The following is a 13,301-nucleotide window of genomic DNA, read 5'->3' as shown; positions in this document are numbered from 1 at the left end:
CTGAGATCATGACCTGAGCCAAATCAAGATTCGCACGTCTAACCAACTAAGCCCCCCAGGAGCCCTCCTGGTAATCTTTTACCCAGCGCTTTTAGCGTCCATCAATGATTCTTGGTGGTGTTGGTTATTGCCATGGTAGATGAAAAATGTGATTTCTTATTATATTGTTTCTTCTGTATTAGCTGGTGTTTTTCTGTAAAGAGTAGCTTTCCTTCTGTCCTTATAAAATTTTGAAATTCTTTTTTAGAATTCAAGATGGGCTCATGGATTCCCCTCCCCCTTTTATATTATTCAGCATGCGTACTGCTTTAATCCTGTTGTTCATTTTGATGTTTGGATGGTCCTGATAACTGGCTCCATGATTGTTGGAGCACTTGCTTACTTCTGGTAAATCAAAATGTTCCAAGGTCCCTTCATAAGCCTTCCATGCTTCAGACCTGAAATCAACTATTTCTCCAGGGAGCCTTGGTTCCTTTTAATGGAGAAGAATATATGGAAACCAAATTCTGGGTGTTACTGGGGACGTCATTGTTTTGGGGCTATTTTTGGGGGAAAATCCTGAGCTTTTATTGCTACCTTTGATTGAACTCCCTCCTCCCCTACTCCGTTTGTAGCTCCCTTTTCCCACACCAAAGATTGGCTCCCAGCAATGTCAGCGTGTTATCTTTACTTGTTCAGCCTGCCAGTATACACAATGCAGTCCGAAATCCCTATACTTGTCTCTCTACCAAAAGCAAACATAGTAGGTGAAGTTCAGTCTACTTTTCAATTCATTTTGTTCTTAGAATACACACTTTAGAATACATTTTTTTCTTAGGATACTTTAGCACAGTGGTTAAGTATCTGTTAAAGTGTTAAAGTATTTGTGCTGAGTTCTGTATCTTTCTTTCTGTGAAAGATCAGTTCGCTAAGAAATATATTTTGGTAATCAGATTAAAAATGTACTAAAAGGGCGCCTGGGTGGCTCAGTGGGTTAAGCCGCTGCCTTCGGCTCAGATCATGATCTCAGGGTCCTGGGATCGAGTCCTGCATCGGGCTCTCTGCTCAGCAGTGAGCCTGCTTCCCTCTCTCTCTCTCTGCCTGCCTCTCTGTCTACTTGTGATCTCTCTCTGTCAAATAAATAAATAAAATCTTTAAAAAAATATATACTAAAAGAGGGAAACAAGGAGGTGAAGGAAGCTGAGTGCTGTGGTGGGGAACACCAGTGGTTTGGGTGGAGGGCTGCAGCCACACGGAAGCCACAGCCCCCTCATGGTCTGGGCAGTGGCGGGTGGCTTTGGCTAGGTCCGTGCTTGGCTCAAGGCAGCTCTCTGGGCTCCTCTCGCAGGTACTCTGACCACAAAATGTGGACCGCCTTCCTGGGCCTGCACGACCAGAGCAAGCGCAGCGCCACTGGGGTGCAAGAAATTGGGCTCAAGCGCATCATCACCCACCCTTTCTTCAATGACTTCACCTTCGACTATGACATTGCAGTGTTGGAGCTGGAGAAGCCAGCCGAGTACAGCAGCACAGTGAGGCCCATCTGCCTGCCGGAATCCTCACACACCTTCCCTGCCGGCAAGGCCATCTGGGTCACGGGCTGGGGCCACACCCAGGAAGGAGGTGAGTGGGCTGGTGGGGCTGGTGGCCACTGGCTGTCCCACAAGCCTTCTGCCTGGCAGGGCGAGGTTGTTCAGGAGTGAAGTGGAGGCTGGGCTCCGGGTGGAAGCCCTGGCCATGCCACTGAACTGAGTGACCTTGGCTGTTGCTTAAACTCTGAGCCTGTTTCTTCACCTGTAAAATGAAGATAAAACACCCTCCCAGATGGTACTCAGTGAACGGAAGGACACTGGTGGGAGCCCTGTGTAATGTAGAGGCCTGGCAAGCTGGGCCTGTGTCAGGTCCTGTGGCGGGAGCTGGCCTCCTCGGTCCTTCTGCCTCCATCTGAAGGCCCTTAGCTGGTAAATGGTAAATGGAAAAATCAGCTATAATAGTACCACAGCACACTGTGGAAAATCTATAGAATGGAGAGAGGAAGAAAAGAAGGAGCTTGACGTTAGGCTCTACATCCTTAACACAGCCCTGGAGCTACTCTGTGGTGTTTCCCGTCACTCTTCTGTTTCCTGTTTCCCACACCCCGTCCCCATGGCGAACATCCGATCTCCTGTCACCTGTCGCCCAGTTATCCACAGGGCTGCACGATGTCCCCTCGCGTTGGTGAGGCATCAGTTCCTTGAGCATGTCAGCCATGAGCACTGGGGTTGTGTCCAGAAATTTGCTAGTGAGGTCACTGCCGTGGGAGCTCCTGGAATGGGGCGCTGGCCGTTGCACTGCCCGTCGGGGTGCCATGGCCCGGGTCAGCCTTGTCCTGCAATGACTTCTCCCCTTCCACCCAGGCTCAAGCGCGCTGATCCTGCAGAAGGGCGAGATCCGCGTCATCAACCAGACGACCTGTGAGAGCCTGCTTCCGCAGCAGATCACCCCCCGCATGATGTGCGTGGGCTACCTCAGCGGCGGCGTGGACGCCTGCCAGGTGTGCGGGGGGGGGGGGGGGGGGGGCGGACCTGAGATGGGGGCGGGGCCCGGGGTAGGGGGCGGGGCCCGAGGCCTGGAGCCCAGTGGGCCAGGCGCGGGCGCAGGCGGGTCTGGCACTCATATTGAGACGCTGGTCTCCCCGCAGGGCGACTCCGGGGGCCCCCTGTCCAGCGTGGAAGCCGACGGGAGGATTTTCCAGGCTGGTGTGGTGAGCTGGGGTGATGGCTGCGCTCAGAGGGACAAGCCCGGCGTTTACACAAGGCTCTCTGAATTTCGGGACTGGATTAAAGAGCAGACTGGGGTGTAGATGGCGAGCCATCTGGCCATCGGCGAGACACCCCAACGTGCACACCTGCGGGCCAAGGACAGGATCGCTGACAGCACCCCTGACTTGAGCTCCCCAGAACCCAGACTGTGAACTGAATCCCCAGGACTCTGGAGAGGGTGAATAGGCCTGGAGAACTTCTCTCCTCACTCAGCCCCCGAAGCAGGGGATGGGAGCTGGGGACACTGCCCGTCCCAAAGGGCACAAGCTTGAAGACACAGCCTCTTCCCTCCAGTCCCAAACTGGACTGAGGCTCTTCGTGAAGATCTTTGCGCTCTGCCTGTCTGACACCAGAGAGAGCTTTGGGACCCTGCAGTGGGGCTGTTGGGGGCACTGTAGGCTCCTCTGGTCACACTCTTCAGGAAACCCAGGCTGGAGGACCCTGGAAGACACCTGGGCCCAAGATTTGAATTTTTACCAGCTCCTAGGGTGGGCTTCAGTGTACGTATTTGTGTGTATGAGTAAACTTTGTTTTTAGGTAACTTTTTTCTCACTGGACTTGATGGACTCTCCTTCCTCTTTCTCCTAGCCCCAGTTGCAAGTAGTAAACTGGGTTTAAATTCCCATCAGCACAGACCCTGGAGTCAGGCTAAGAGCAGAGGCCACAGTGCCCTGTGGCCTTTTCCAGAACAGCAAAGGACTATTTGCTTCTGAGCAGGACCTGGTGCCCTGAAAGGAGGAGTGTGCAGGGTAGAGGGGGCCCGGCAGTGAGGCATGAGGTGGGAAGGGTGTGCAGTAGCTGCCCAGCCTGGGTGCCCGAGGAGAAGGAGGAGCTTCCCAGGAAGAAAGGAGGAAGTACGGCTTTCCCTTAGGCAGGGAGATGAGTTCTGTGTACCCGTGTGTGTGCTTGTACACGCAGACGTGAGGGTAGGCATGATGTCGAGGCTGTCCAGTGTGGGCTGAGCAGATGGTCCCTGAGCCTTGCAGGAAGGATGGTGCCTTGCTTAAGTGTTCTCAATCTCCAGTGTACCTTCTTTGATTTTTTACTTATTAACTTCAAATATTCTCTCTCCTTGCTTGGAGTGACACAGAATGACATCAATGATCTAGGGAGGGCTTAGGGAGTTCTTGAAGGGACATTTGAGAGCCTTCTGTATGCCAAGGCATTATACAGGCTGGCACTAGGGGAAAGGAGGGCTTAGAAAGAGAAATCAGATGGCCAGTGTCATGAACAAAGATGGGGTGGTCTTTGCTCATCACCATATCCCTGGCTCAGGCCTGGCTCCTAGAAGATGCTAATACATATTTGTTAAATGAATAGTCTTTGCCCACCATGAGTTTTGGGAACCAAAGGGAGGAAAACACAGTTTGGTTGGAGCAACCTGGATAGACCTCCGGGAGGAGATCAGCTGCCTCTTTGCTTTTAGCCTGAATGTTTTACTTTCGGGAGGGAGGAGTTTTGTCGTGACACCTGCGCAGGCATGTGCATTGCATTGGATTTTCCTTCCAGGGAAGGGAAAGAGCACCCATTCTCCATCCCCCCTCCCCGGAGATTTTTTTTTTAATTAACATATAATGTATTATTTTATTCAGAGGTACAGGTCTGTGAACCATCAGTCTTACACAATTCACAGCACTCACCATAGCACAGACCCTCCCCAATATCCATAACCCAGCCACCCTGTCCCTTCCCCTCACCCCCCAGCAACCCTCAGTTTGTTTCCTGAGATTAAGAGTCTCTTATGGTTTGTCCCCCTCCCAATCCCATCTTGTTTCATTTTTTCCCTCCCTTCCCCCCATGAACCCTCGTCCTGCCTCTCAAATTCCTCATATCAGAGAGATCATATGATAATTCTTTCTCTGATTGACTTATTCTGCTTAGCATAATACCTGCTAGTTCCATCCACGTTGTTGCAAATGGCAAGATTTCATGTTTTTTGATGGCAAGAGCATTCATTCTTCACCAAGGCGTGACAAGTAGAAGAAAGAAGAGGTTGTCAGAAGACTCCCGTGCAGGGGCGCCGTGCTGTAAATAGCCGACACTCAGTGGGAGGCTCCCCGTGCGCTCTGCTTCCCGAGTGTGCACACCCGCTGGGCCACCAGCCTTGGCTCAGGTGTAGCGGTGGTCGCCCACACAGTGGGGTTTGGGAGGCCAGCCTGTGCCTGCCCATTGCATCCTCATTCTCCCACCATGGGCGAGCACTGTCTTGAGAACTCCCTGCCCAGGTCAGAAATGCACACAAGGTCATCAGGGGACCTCCGTGTGGAAGTCCCTTCGTCCCCTAAGGGCGATTCCCCTGTTCTGATTCCTTAGCTGTTGGTTTCCACCTGGGGAGTGGGTTAAAAATACAGATAGTTCTTCAGAGTCACTTCCATTTCTCCGGGAGACTCAGTTTGGCGGGGACTGGGCACAGCATCTCCCACAGTGTGGCCCCTGGGCCAGGAGCTGTGACACCACCTGGGAAGGCTCATGCTTCACTCACACCTCCTGCTTCAGAAACTTTGGGGCGAGCCCCTTGATCTGTGCATTAGCAGGTGTTCTGGGTGCTTCTAACCCACCACCATTTCAGCAGTGTGTCCACAGGCTAAGGGCATCAGCCTCAAGGGTGCCCAGGGCAGTGATGTGCAGGTGTGTCCTGCACTCGTGGCCCTGCCCTAGAAGCCTCAGACATTTTGATGCCTGGAAGCTCAACAAAATGTCAGTTCTTTTAAAAAGACTGCGGGGCCAAATCCGTTTACTCCTGACTGGAGATAAGGATAGCCTAAGAGGGGCGCCTGGGTGGCTCAGTGCATTAAGCCTCTGCCTTTGGCTCAGGTCATGGTCTCAGGGTCCTGGAATCAAGCCCTGCATCGGGCTCCCTGCTCAGCAGAGAGCCTGCTTCCCTCTCTCTCTCTCTCTGCCTGCCTCTCTGCCTACTTGTCATCTGTCAAATAAATAAATAAATAAAATCTTAAAAAAAGAAAAGAAAGAATAGCCTAAGAATCCTCAAGTAATGGGAAGTCAAGCTCATCCCTTTGAGGTTCCTTAGTCTCCAAAGATCCATTTCTCTGGTTCTCTCCCAACTACCCTTAATCGCAGTTGTTTTAGCCACCAACCAAAAACATTTAAAATTTAGAGAATGTTCAATCCAGTTGCATGGACAGGGAGTCTGATCCAGATCTCGATTCTGCAGAAATAACAGTGAGTTTTGGATGAGTTAGGTTGGAGTTGTTTTCTTTTTCTAAGATTTTATTTATTTATTTGACAGACAGAGATCACAAGCAGGCAGAGAGATCACAAGCAGGCAGAGAGGCAGACAGAGAGAGAGGAGGAAGCAGGCTCCCTGCCAAGCAGAGAGCCCGATGCGGGGCTCGATCCCAGGATCCTGGGATCATGACTTGAGCTGAAGGCAGAGGCTTTAACCCACTGAGCCACCCAGGCGCCCCTAGGATGGAGTTTATAGACAACGAATGAGCCCAGTTTGGAAAGTCTTCCAAGCCCCAGAGCCCCAGAAGCCATACAGTGGGGAAGGAGGTTGTCCAGTCATCATGGGGCAGCACAGGATTCCCTTCTGGGCCTTGGACCAGCTGGAGGGGATAGAACCTGTTGCAGCCACAGGGGAGGGGTCTGCTCCCTGCCCTCTGAGGTGGGTTGTGAGTAGTAGGCTGGTGAGGTGGGATGGGGAAGGACCCCAAGTCCACCTGTTCCCAGAAGGCTGCCTTCTGCTGCTTTTCAGTCGCTTTTCTAGTGCAATCAGTTGGTGCCCTCTTGTAGGGTGAGGGTCAAGAAGCCCCAGCATGAAGCCTTTCCTGGTCAGTCCTGTGGCCCCATTCCCCCACCCCTAATCTGCAGCCAGAAGCTCTGGCCCTCAGACACTGGGACCTGGAGGACATACATTCCCAGGGTAGAGTCAAAGACAGTTTTGAGTTGAGAACAGAGGTCACCTCTGTGGGTAGGAGGTACATGTCGTCACTCAGAGTAGCCAACAAATGTGAAACATCATCCCATGAAACACTCACAGTTGGCAGATAGCTGTGACATACACACACAGGCAGGTATGTTTTTACACCACACACACACACACACCCACCCACCCACACACACACACACACACACACTTGTGGGGAGGAGCAGGGTGTGTGTTCTAGGGACCAAGGTCCTAAATTGAATATGTCACAGGAATGCGATATATTCACCTGTCGCCAGGACCCCCTCTCTCTCTGCAGGGGGCTCTCAGGTGACTGTAGGCTTGAACTTGGGGGGTCTTTACCTTTTGGGGATGAAATGATGCTTTTCACTTTTCTAGGCTTAGAGTCATGGGTGCGTGTGTGGGTGCACGTGTCATGTGTATGGGTGCTTTGTACACTGGCACCCACACGTAAGGGGAATTGGGTCTTTAAGTCAGTGGTTCTCAGACATTTGAATTTCTTGGAACTGTGAAGTTGTAGAAATACACGGCCCCAACAGATCTCCCACTTAATGATGAGAGCCTTCTAAATGTTCTGTGTGCTTTACTTGTCTTAGTTAATTTAAACCTCACTACGGTCATTCCCATTGTATAGACAGAAAACCGGGGCGCTAAGAGTTTAAGTCACCACCCAAGATCCGCATTTAGGGCCTATTGGATCTAGGACTTGTGTGCTCTTAGGCATTTGTGCCCTACGGCCCACTTTCTGGGCTGGGGCTTTGCCAGCCTGGGTGGAATGGTGCCACTGATGGGGTCCCTGGGCTCCACCTAGCTGCCAGGCCACCTCAGTTGGCCAGTGAGAGTGGTTGGTTGAGGGAGGGAAGGAGGTGGGGGATAACCACTGTCTCAGGACAGGTGCCTCTGGTCAGCGGGTGACCATCAGGAAGAAAGCTGGGAAAGCCACCAAGTACCACAGAGAAGGATGAGACCAAAGCAGGGATGGGAATGTTTGTCATCTGCTTTTACCTCTTGGCATGATCTAGAAAGTGGTTCAAACTGTTCTTCCACAAGATGACCAACACTGGCCTTGACAACAGGGAGGGAAGATGTCGCAGAGGTTTAGAGCAAGTAAGTGGCCATTGGTCTGGGCCTGTGGTGGGGGGTGGGCATGGGCTCCCATCACCCAGCTCGTGGCCAGCAGGGGCCTGGTCTGGCTCTCCTTGGGGATGAGCCCTTCTCCGCGGGTGACAGAGACAGGACATGAGAGAGAGCTGCCGTGGGATATCAGAAAAGCAGGAGTGAGCTGGCCCCAGTCACTGGCTTGAATGTACAGGGGAGGCCTCGGTCTAGATTTATTATCTCTTCCCTGCCCCCTAAGGAAAGCCCCTGAAGAAAGAGCAGCTTTGACTCTCAGATGAGTGCCTGTCCCTCACACTAACTGCTTCGGTGCTCAGATAGGGCCCCAGTGATGACATATTTTGAGAAAGAAATCCTCTCACTCTTAGGATTTCAACTGGTTTCGCTCTCCTTTTTGTTCCCCTCCTTTTCCTCTCAAGAGGGGTGTATACTCCCAAGTTGCATTGTCCTGGGTCTGTAGCTTGGAGACCGTGTATTTATTGTATCCCCTCACCTCTGATTGTTTCCTAAAAAGTCCCTACCCAGAGCTGTTTCCAGGCGTCAGCAGAGTCCATTCCATGGTCTGTCTGTTCCATGGTCGCAGGCTCTTCCAACAGGAGGAGGCATGTGTGTATTTTCCTGGGATGTAAACTAACTTTCCCTGCCCCTTGGCTCTCCGTGCCTCCCTTCCACTGCACGCGTCTTTCACCTTGGAGGTCATCACTGTTTCCCTGCCCACACCCTTGTGATCAAGAATAACTCCATCTCTGTGCCAGACCCCTCCTCTGGAACTTCATATGGACTTGCTTAACTCAAAAAGGAAATTCTTAGCCTGTGCTCTTTTTCCAGAGAGCTGCGAGAACACAGTGGGTGTGCGTGTGGTGGGGGTGGGATACTGGAGAGGAAGCCTGGGGGCAGAGGAGGACAAGGTCCAGTAGAGGAGGGTAGAGAAGTTCTCTTCGCACAGAAGTATGTTCAGAGAACAGTTTCCAGAACAAATGGCATGGGGTATCTCTTTGAATTTCATAATATACTGTCCAAATGCCTATGAGGACTACAGAAATGTACAGAAACAGACTAGAAAAACTTGCTATCTTTGAAACCTCTGACTTGCAAAAAGTGGTAACAAGCTTATTTATGTAAGCCAGCCAGAGGGAAGGGTGGAGAAAGACGTCATTCATTAATTCAAAAAGTTTTCACCGGGGACCACTCTGCCATTCGTGATGGGGAAAGGGCGATTGGTGTAGGAGCGGGGGCCACCTTGGGCTCCTCGGCCCTGGCCTAGGCAGACACTTGGGAAGCCCATCCTGAAGCCGGTCCAGAGCCTGCAGGGAGTTCGCATTCCTAGCAGGTGTGAGGTCATAGGGTCTGGCAGGGGAAATGCATCTACGCCTGGGGCCTTTCCAGTGTGTGCCAGGGCCTTCAACTGCTCAGTGGGAATTATTTCCTGGGATAAGCAGGGCCCGAGGGGGTCCCCTTTCAGAACTGGGAGAATACCACCAGTCAGGGTCACAGTTGGAAAGAACCTTAAAGGTCATCTAGGACAGAGGCACCAAGTTCCTGAGTCTGTCAGCGTCCAACCCTTGATTTTGGCTCAGGTCGTGACGGGCTCCACGCTGAGCATGGAGCCCGCTGAAGACTCTCTTTCTCCCTCTGCCCCTCCCTCACTTGCTTGGTGCTTGCTCTCTCTCAGTATAAATAAATAAGTTAAAAAAAAGAAGTCATCTAGGCCAATCTGCAACAGAGCAGAGACAGGCTTCTGATGCTTAGGAACTTACTGTCCTGCTTGTCCACCTGTCTTTGTGCACCTGTCCTGTCAAATGGTGTTACAAGCTATCCTGATGTTTGTTTCTCCCCCCCACCCCCTGCTGGATTGGATGTGAGAGCTTGTTTGCTCCAACAACATATAAGAAGTGTCAATAACGGGGTGCCAGGGTGGCTCAGTGGTTAAAGCCTCTGCCTTCGGCTCAGGTCATGATCTCAGGGTCCTGGGATCAAGCCCTGCCTCGGGCTCTCTGCTTAGCGGGGAGCCTGCTCTTCCCCCTCTCTCTCTGCCTATTTGTGATCTCTGTCTCTATCAAATAAATAAATAAAATCTTAAAAAAAAAAAAAGAAGTGTCAGTAACAACCAGCAGTGTGTGCTGGGTGTCCATATAGATGACTTCACGCACCCTCATCACTGTCTTCTGAAGTATATTTTCTCATTCCGCTCATTACACGAGTGGAAACTGAGGCCCAGAGGCACACTGTATCCTGCTCAAGGTTCCTCAGTGATGGAAGAGGAAGGATGCAAACTCAGCTGCTGGCCTCCTAAGCCTGTGCAATTAATCCTGCACTGCCTTCTAGAAGCAAGGTACTCTCCACCCAAAGCTTTGCGATGCTGGATCCAAGGACCCTCCCCCCACCCCTTGCCAGGTAATAAACTCACCGGCTTAGGAACCACATGGAAAAGGCTAAAAGGAACTTTCTCTAGCTGGACTCTGAAATGGCTCCTTCAGCATTTCAAATCTTTCCCGTTCCCATTTCCCTTCAGCCCCTGGGCATTTCCCTTTCTCAGGGGCCAGACCATCTGCTTTTTCTTATTCTGCCTGGGGCCAGTGTGGACTGGAGGGAGAAAACATCTCCTTGAGGCCTGGGCAGCAGAACTCAGCGTTCTGACCTGTGGCTCAGAAACGTCCTCCTCTGGCCCTCATCTTGCTCCCATCGGCCATGCATTTCTGCTGAATGCCGGTTGCCTTTGGGGGAAGCTTAAGAGAAGGGCAGCAGAAGCCCAAAGTGATGGGACCTGAGGGAATATAGCAAGCAGAGCTGTGGAGACAATTCCGTTTTGTTCTAGTTCAAAGGCTTTTGAGAAATGAAAAAAAATAGTTGACAGTTTGGACTGTTGCACTGGGTATTTATTTTAGACAAAGAGCTTTTTAAATTTGGTTTGAAAATATTTTGTTGAGTTTAGCTTAAGGGCAAAGAGATGATTTTGAACCCAGGCTCTGGGGCTTATTTTGGTAAGAGCAGTAGGGGGCGCTCACACACCACATTTCCTAGGACGAGTCTGGGAAGAAGCAGGAGCAGAGGTCCTGAAGGAAGTTTTGGGCAGTTCACCTCTCCCCACAGCGTCCCTCCCATCCAATTTATGACGAGTCCTGGCGAAGCGTAGATGTAGAACTCCTGCGTCCCCATGTGTGGAAACACCGGGTTTGGACACCGCCGTGAAGGCGCTTTCCAGTGGCTTCGCCGCCTTTTCTCCTCCTGACCCCTCACCCCCAGGTGTGAACACCCGCAGGCGGTGGTCCAGTGCCAGCTGTGTCCCCGCACACCGCGGAGAACTCACTGTACTTGGCAGACGCTGGCAGGCACTTTTTTTTTTTTTTAAAGATTTATTTGACAGATAGAGATTACAAGTAGGCAGAGAGGCAGGCAGAGAGAGAGCTGGCAGGCACTTTTAAGTCCCACAAGTATTTCCCGAGGTCCCGAACTGGATGGCCTATCTCTGTACGTGGTGCAAGCCTCGTTTGTGTGACCTTGGACTGTGTGAAGTGTTGGAATCATGCAGGAGTCCTTGGCAGATTCCTAGGCTGGAGCAGGTTTATGGGAGGCCAGAGGAATTTGGGATCACCGTCACTGCTCGGGGAACTGAGCATTTTCTTTTCTCTCTTCTTGGAGCTCCAAGCGGCTCCCCAGATCACCTTTCCAGAGCACGGATTTCATCCCATTTAATGTATCTGGAAACGTTTCACATCTCTAAAGTTTTTTCTTCTCCACGGTTGAATAATTTTAACCCCTTCAGGCTTCCTTCGCTACTTTCTAGCTTTGCAGTTATGTTCCATCAGGGAAGCTGATGAATAGTTTAGGATTAGGTGTTTCTTCATTATTGAAAGTGAAAATGACAGGGGTAGGAAGTGTGTTGAGGTTTGATAATATACTTAAAAAAATTAACTGCAACCTGACAGAATGCCATTAAAAAAGTTTTTTTTTTCATTTGACAGAGAGAATGCAACACAAGCTTGGGGAGGGGCAGAGGCAGAGGGAGAAGCAGACTCCCCGCGGAGCGGGAGCCTGATGTGGGGCTCGATTCCAGGACCCAGGGATCATGACCTGAGCCGAAGGCAGCCGCTTAACTGACTGAGCCACCCAGGTGCCCCTCAGAATGCCATTGTTATGGACCCATTTCCATGGTATGTACAGTCATACCTCATTTATTCAATCAAAGTGTAATTACTGACTTCTTCCTCTGTGCCAGTCCTGTTCTAGGCACCGGGTGTGCACATGATGATTCTGAATACCTCAGGAGAAAGGCAGGGCTTAGGGAAGTGAAGTGATTTGCTCACATGCTGTACTCAGAATTTCCTGACTCTGCACACAGCACTGTCCCGTCTGTGCCCTTGTCTGTCACAGGAGGGAAGAAAAGAACCTTAGAAAGGCGGGAACAGAGCTGAATGTTCTGTAAAAACTTTATCAATGCCCAGCTACTCACAGATAAGTTTTTGGCTTTGGAAAGGTAAGCATATTTTATGTTATCACATGTTCCTGTCACCCTAGATTAACATTATCTGGGACTGAGTCTGAATTGGATTCAGCCTTGACCTCCCTAGATACTTTACATTCTTCTTGGGACCAGTGATCCTCTTCTCTGTTGTCCTTATTCATGGAACTGCATTATAACTTCTGGGAAGCAAGGATCAGTCAGTCATGTCTAAACCGAGAACAGGTTATACAACTTATTTAATATACTTAAAGATGGCCTGTTGTAATGGTGTGTGGGGAGAACCAGGGAGAACGCCAGCCAGTGTCCCAAGGTTTAGGAACTCCCGCGCTGAGCGTTGTGCTGCTGGCTGGGGCATCTGGTTCCCACTGGAGGCTGGGGTTGCTGGGCAGCACTGAGCTGCTGGGTTTTCTTCTGCTCCTGGCTCTGCTCATCCTCTCCACCCCCACTCCCAGTCTACACTTTATGGTGGGAGAAGAGCGGAAAACCCACTGACGCACATTAAGAGCTGGGATAAACTGGGGACTGTGAGTGAGAGAGTCCAGGTGGGAAGGGATTCAGCTGGGGGAAAAACCTATACCTGGTGCCTGCAAACAGAGGCAAGAAGGGGCTAGATTTTGTTTGGCTCTGGAATGGTGGTGTTGCTGACAGGTGGCCTGTGAGAAGGGGAATGTCAGGCTCAGTTGGGAGCACACTCGTCTTTACTGAACACGAGAGGGCTTTCGGCCCCAAGTGCTCCAGCGGGGAGGCTCAGGCTCCCATGGCCCCTTGAGGGAGCGTCTGGTAGCCGTCCTGGGAGGGGGCATTCCACTGACATAGAGAGGAGCTACAGTAGTACCCGCTGACTGTAACAGAGGCCCCCCTTTTCTTTCACTCCTCCTTCCCAGTGAGTGTGTGTGTGTGTTTGGGGGCACTTACAACGTGCAAGGCAAAGTTGGAACTAACTTCCCCAGAGTGAACCTGGGCTGCTCTCTTTCTTCTGGGACTGCAGGGGAATCCCTACTGTCACAGTACCTGGGAGGCCTGTGATGCTGTGGGA

The 13,301-nt window shown here is 51.3% G+C and overlaps 1 protein-coding gene across 2 annotated transcripts in view; it reads left to right on the top strand.

Annotated features, from left to right (window-relative positions):
- Positions 1-3,321, top strand: part of ST14 (ST14 transmembrane serine protease matriptase) — a 39,871-nt gene extending 36,550 nt beyond the window's left edge. For both annotated transcript variants that reach the window (XM_046015746.1, XM_046015747.1), the window contains 3 exons: positions 1,328-1,602; positions 2,376-2,512; positions 2,660-3,321. In XM_046015746.1, coding sequence (XP_045871702.1) covers positions 1,328-1,602; positions 2,376-2,512; positions 2,660-2,821 — 574 coding nt within the window. In that variant the 3' untranslated portion in view covers positions 2,822-3,321. The remainder of the gene's footprint in view (positions 1-1,327; positions 1,603-2,375; positions 2,513-2,659) is intronic.
- The last annotated feature ends 9,980 nt before the right edge of the window (positions 3,322-13,301 follow it).

Source organism: Meles meles, chromosome 8, assembly GCF_922984935.1.
Source record: "Meles meles chromosome 8, mMelMel3.1 paternal haplotype, whole genome shotgun sequence".
Classification (NCBI taxonomy): domain Eukaryota; kingdom Metazoa; phylum Chordata; class Mammalia; order Carnivora; family Mustelidae; genus Meles; species Meles meles.
Note: the sequence above shows the minus strand (reverse complement) of the source record. Positions and strands in the feature narration are given on the sequence as shown.